This window comes from Taurulus bubalis (assembly GCF_910589615.1).
Source record: "Taurulus bubalis genome assembly, chromosome: 6".
NCBI classification, from domain to species: Eukaryota; Metazoa; Chordata; class Actinopteri; order Perciformes; family Cottidae; genus Taurulus; species Taurulus bubalis.
This window is the reverse complement of record NC_136594.1, coordinates 6,010,411-6,016,161: the sequence shown is the minus strand read 5'-3', so window position 1 is coordinate 6,016,161 and position 5,751 is coordinate 6,010,411. Positions and strand designations below refer to the sequence as shown.

General features: G+C 47.5%; 1 protein-coding gene across 1 annotated transcript; it reads right to left on the bottom strand.

Annotated features, from left to right (window-relative positions):
• Positions 1-541: 541 nt before the first annotated feature.
• LOC306738237 (protein ELFN1-like) lies at positions 542-5,458 on the bottom strand (the record flags this gene model as incomplete). Its single annotated transcript, XM_079220066.1, has 4 exons — positions 542-2,672; positions 3,904-4,070; positions 4,923-5,076; positions 5,172-5,458. 4 exons carry the CDS (start codon positions 5,456-5,458, stop codon positions 542-544), a joined length of 2,739 nt encoding a protein of 912 aa, XP_079076192.1.
• Positions 5,459-5,751: the final 293 nt, after the last annotated feature.

Here is a 5,751-nt window from a genome sequence, read left to right as displayed (position 1 = left end):
TTTTTTTTTTTTTTTTCTTGAAGCAGCATCGCAGGGCGCGACGCAAAAACAACCTTCTTGGGAAAGCAGAATCGTAATCAATCCACCGCGGTGATAATAATTGGAGAGGTTAATCTGCCGTGGTCGTGGTTTGATGAATGTCAGTCTCCAGGCAGATTAAAAGCGTAGCCAGGCTGTTCGGGATGGGTTGCCTGGCAACATTTAAGGTTTTCTTTTTTCTTCATTCAAAACTTAGTACAAATAGCTACATAAGTCGGAGCTATAATGTTTATTACATTACAAAAAGTAACTCAGTCTCTCTATAAGCTATGGTTTTTGTTCAATATAATATATTTGTTTGGTCCTCCTTCATGTTCTCAGAAGCAAAGGCTTGTGTAAAGTGTGTGTGTGTATCTATTTATATATATAGATGTGTGTGTGCAGTTTGATTCTGTAGATCCTGTAAGTTGTGTGTGTTTGCGTGTATTTACAGGTTGTTTTTTGTATCAGTCTGTGTCGTTATTTTCCATCTTCAAAGTGTTTGGGGTCTCCGGTGGTGGGATCAGGTCTTCTGCTGGGCGGACACGCCCTTCCAGTAGTCCAGTATGTCGTGAAGATCCTCGTCCTTGGCAAACTGAACCTTTCGCCGCAGGGCGTGTCCGGCCGCCACGTATCCTTCGTCCTCCATGGACGCCTGCCGGTGCCTCTTGCGGTGCAGTTTGAACCGCTCCCACAGGCCCAGGGTCGGGGTGCAGAGGAGCCCTTCGTCCTCCTCGTCCTCGTCCGGGCTGGAGCAGTAGCTGAGGTTGTGGTACTGGGGCGAGAGCGGGTAGTGCGGCGAGAGCTGGGAGTAGGCCAGCTCCCGCTGCTTGGCCTGCCTGGTGAGGGTGAGGGGGTCTAACATGGAGGGCTTACGGCCACCCGGGTGGTGGTGGAGCTCCTGCAGGATCTGGGGGTGGTGCTGCAGCTCCTGGAGGTGCTGCTGGGAGCCGGGATAGGAGTGGCGGTGCTCGTTGTACTGGCGGATTCTCTGTGCTTCAGCTCGTAAGATCGCCGCCGCAGGGTTGACCGTACGAATGGCCTCTCCTCCGCCGCCTCCCCTTTCGCCCCTTTCACCCCTTTCTCCCCTTTCTCCTCGCTCTCCTCGCTCTCCGGTTGAGGTCCTCTCGATGTAGCGGGTCTCTGACGAGTGGTAGCCTCCCTCCGAGCGGAATGAGCGAGGGCTCCGGGCCGAACCAGGAGAAGAGGAGGTGCTGGGTCTTTTGGAGGTCGGAGGTGCCTCCATGCTGTGGTGTCGCTGCAGAGAGTGATGATAGCTTCGCCCCCTCTCTTCCCTTCCTCCTCTTCCTCCCTTATAGACCGGGGAGAGGAACTCGCTTCCTCGTTCTCTCTCTCCTTGCTCAGAGAGAAGCACCAGCTGTGGCTCTGCAGTAGAAACCGCCCCTCCGCCTGCAGAAGATGGGGATTTCATCCCCTGTTGGAAGGAGGTAGACTCCGACTTGAGAGCGTCGATGCAGTTGTTGATGATCTGGTTAACTTTATCAACTTCTTTAGCGATGGTTGAGATCTCTGCCACTGAGCCCTGGGGATTCGCTTGCGGCGACATCTCTCGTTCTCGCTCCCGCTCTCGGTCTCTCTCCCTTTCGATGCCAGACCCTCTCACCTCCATGTAGTTCAGTTTGGCAGGCTTGTGCACCGGCGTCTCGATCACCTCCTGCAGCTTGTATGGATCAATCTCGCCACCCTGAGGAAGGTAGGGCATTCTGGACAGACTGTCCCCGGCACCGAGCTTCTGGGAAACGGATCCTCCGTTCCCGCCCTCGATATCCCCTTCGCCACCATACTTGAGCTCTATCAGAGTCCTTTGGATCCTGCTCATCTTCCTCTCCTTCTCCTGCATGATTCTTTTCTTCCTCAGGCAGTGGACAACAAGGCCAAGAAAGATTAGCATGCCGAACAAACAGCCCAAAATAGTCATAATGTAGTGGGTGGCTGACGACGTAGCGGGTGACTCTTCTCCGGCCCGGCGGCCGGTGGAGATGGTCAGACAGGTGTGGTTGAAGCGCAAGGCGTTTCTTATAGAAGCCACACAGTATGTGTAGTCGGTGTTGGGTTTTAAGTCATTGAGCTCAATATCTTCCCTTATATTTCTCAGATTTTGGATATCTGTGAAGAAGCTGTTGTTATAAAGCACCAGGATGTACATTTTCCTGTACGGGTGAGGAATCTGAATCGTGATCACAGCGGTCGAATGAAGCACGTGCTTTAGCATCATGATCGGCTTGGTGTCGGAGAAAATGGGGTTTAAGTTGATGACCTCATCGGGGGGAGTCCCGGAAGCACAATCGTCCAATCCGCAGGGAGAGGCCAAATCTGAGGCCAGGGTGGTGGAATCCGCCATCCCATTTGTGTAGAAGGTAGTCACGATGCTGCCGTCGTCAGTGCAAACCAGACTGAGCACGTGCAGAGCGTTGCGTTGGGAAGGCATGCGGGGGTTCTGGCTCAGGAGGTTGTAGCCGAAGAATCCTTGAGGGGAGTCGCACACCATCCTCTCGCTGGTCCGGTTGGGGAAGGCGGCGAGCCAGCGCAGGAAACCCAGCAGCTCGCAAGAGCAGTTGAAGGGGTTGGTGTAAAGTTCACAAGTGGTCAGCTTCGAGAGTCCAGAGAACAAACTGCCATCCAGCACCTGGATCCTGAAAAGGGACAAAGGGAAAATCATAGCATTTTTAGATCGAAATTTCGCCTTCATATACACACGAATAGCTGAATACAGTACCGTCAATCTGTCTACAATCAATTTCAAGAAATGATTTCACCGATTAAGCATTGCACGTCTGACTCATGATGGACAGTGGAGCAAAAATGATCTACAATTTGTATCCTACAGGACTCACAATGCATCTCGATCACCAGCAGTTCAGAGATTAGGATATATTATGCTTCTATCTACTAATGTTGGCTTCGGCAGAGATGAGCAGCTGGCGACAGAGTTCTGGTAAACTCACTGCTGTCTGACTCCACACCCCAAGATTTTATAATTTTCAAACTTAGTAGTCTTCACACTCCTCAAGTGACTCACTGGAGGCAATTGATCATACATTGGATTTATATTTTTTGGTATGTTTTCCACGTATGCAGAAGTATTCCTCAAGACCTGGAAACAGACTTTAATGATCAAAATCTGCAAGCTCTCGCTTTAAATCCACTTGTTACTCAGTCTTCAGTAAACATTTCCCAAAATACCTTCCAACAAGCCCCAAAGAGCTGTTAAACTTTCATTCTGCTGTTTTAAGTCAAAAGATCAATACCGGTTACGGTACCCATCGTATGAACAAGACAGTTATTCCCACTGATAAAGAAGTATCTCCACTTCTATTGAAAGAATGGCTTGTTGCAGCATTGCAACATGGTTTAATGAGGATACTGTCAGCGAGAGAAAAAAAACGTGTATCTATGCATCTCCTCCAATGCTTGTCTGCAAAACATCAGTGCAAATTGGTGAATTTAGAAAGCAGCCCTTGATCTTTGATTAAGGGTTGATGACACCAAGCCTGACATGTATCATTGATGTTTTGGCTGCATTTAAGAAACGTAATATATTCTCCTATCTAAAAATGTTTCAAATCGTTTTAAGTTTGCATCATACACCCACGAACAGCAAAGTGTGAACCCAGAAAGAAAGATCACATTTGAAATTGCTTGTTTTGTCAGATTAAAAGTTTATAAAGACATTATATATTATATTCACAGAAAGGAAACTCAGCAAATTATCACATCTTGATACAATCATTCGATTATTAAAAGTGCTGAGGATTCTTTCCTCAAAGTTATGTAATTGATTAATCAACTAATTCTTTCAGCGCCACAACAGCATGTTTCCTCTCTCTCTCTCATTAGACACGTAAATATGGACCCAGTCGATACCTGTTCATGGAGAGGTCTATATTCTCTATGTTGGGGCATTCCCAGAAGGTGTTGAGTGAAACGCTCTCGATGAGGTTGGCTTGCAGGTAGAGATACTGCAGCTTGCCCAGACCACGCAGCATTCCCTCTGTCAGGTTCCTCAACTTGTTAAAACCCATCTGGAGAACCTGGAGAGGCAAACACAAGTGGGATTATTCTAATCTCTGAGGAGCCGGCCAGCGCCAAGCATCACAGACTACAAGCTGGAAACATGCAGAACAAACAGACGACGGTTCAGTACAATTCATGTTTCACATGGTGATCTAAGCCTCTGTGCTGTGCTCAATTTACTAAGATCTTTTTTGTTCACATTTTACCTCCTGGCACCGCTCCAGCAGCTGGGGTAGTGCATGTATAAGTACGCCAGCTCATTATGGCTGCGTTCAGCTCAGTTTGGTGAAAACACTTTTGCCCGAATGCTTTTCTGGAAGCCATAATGAGCGAGCGCTTTCTTTCTTGTTTTTCTGTGCGTCCATCTGTGTGTATAATTTAGACTCTTTACTCAAGTAAAAGTAGCAGCAACACTCCCCTTGATACGTCCTTCATTCATAAATAGCAATAGTTATTAGCACATATTTACTTAAATATGAAGTGATGGTAACTCGATTACTTGCATAATCAAGTAGGTAATGCTACGTACTTGAAGTAAGTTAAGTTTGTTACGTCATACACAACATTAAAATAACTCAACACTGACTTTCGGGTTCACACAGGACATTAACAACGGCCTCCTGGGTGAAAGTCCTGCATGTTTTGACCTATCTTTATACAATGCCCCCTAACTTTGTCCTTTACCGCTTCCATACCTACGACCACGTGTCGGGTTACTGATCAAGCTGCTGTGTTTAATAAAGTATCTTAACATACCCAAATATCTCAAAACTGACCTAAAATCACAGTATATGGTGAATGCACTTCCCTGTATTGTGTGTATGTGCATTAACAGGTGCATCAATGAAGTACACGATGTCACTGCTCACCTGCAGGTTGAATTGTGCCGAGAACGCTCCGTCTTCCACGTAGCTGATGTCGTTCTTGGTGAGGTTCAGATAGGTGAGGTTGCCAAAGCGACTGAGTGAAGAATAATGGACCGATCGTATCTTGTTCTCATTCAGCCTCAGATCCACAATGGTGCTGTTGAGATAAGTGTGAAGGCTTTTAGATTTATTTTTGGACAACGAGGCGAAAATAATAATCGACAAGACTCTTTTCTTCCTAAGTTTCCTGACCTGTTGATGTGGGAGGGGATGGCCTCGTAAGGCGGCTGGTTCATGCTGCAGATAGCCAGCCACACGAAGCCCTTCTCGCCTTCGATGAGCCAGCAGTCGGCCGTTACCGTCGGCAACCGCATTATGGACAGCAGGGCGAGCCAACAGAGGAAGGAGCTGACGGTGGACAGGACCACCGACGAACCCCCGGCCACGTTGTGTCTCTGCCGTCCCCGTCTTGTCCTCTGGGCCATTTGGGATGTCGTCACGATATCCATTGGAGAAAGCCGAGCAGGGATGCTTGCCATCTAGCGTTTATTCATGCAGGCTAGCGCCATTTGAAAGGGAGCGAGGGAGCTAGTTCGTACAGTAAAATCTCTTTTCTTTTTATCCAATGTGTGTCTATACCGCTATAGAAGTCACAGCATGGTGAAATGTCCCCGTTTCTCCTTCGCTCGATGTGTAATTGTACATTTAAGTTGGATAAAACTTGTCAGGGATCCGTGATTTATCGAAGTGGAAATGATAAATGCAGGAATGGGACGTATCTCTTCATTGGCAGTGTGCGTGTATAGGTAAACTGTATCAGCTGTTCAATTAT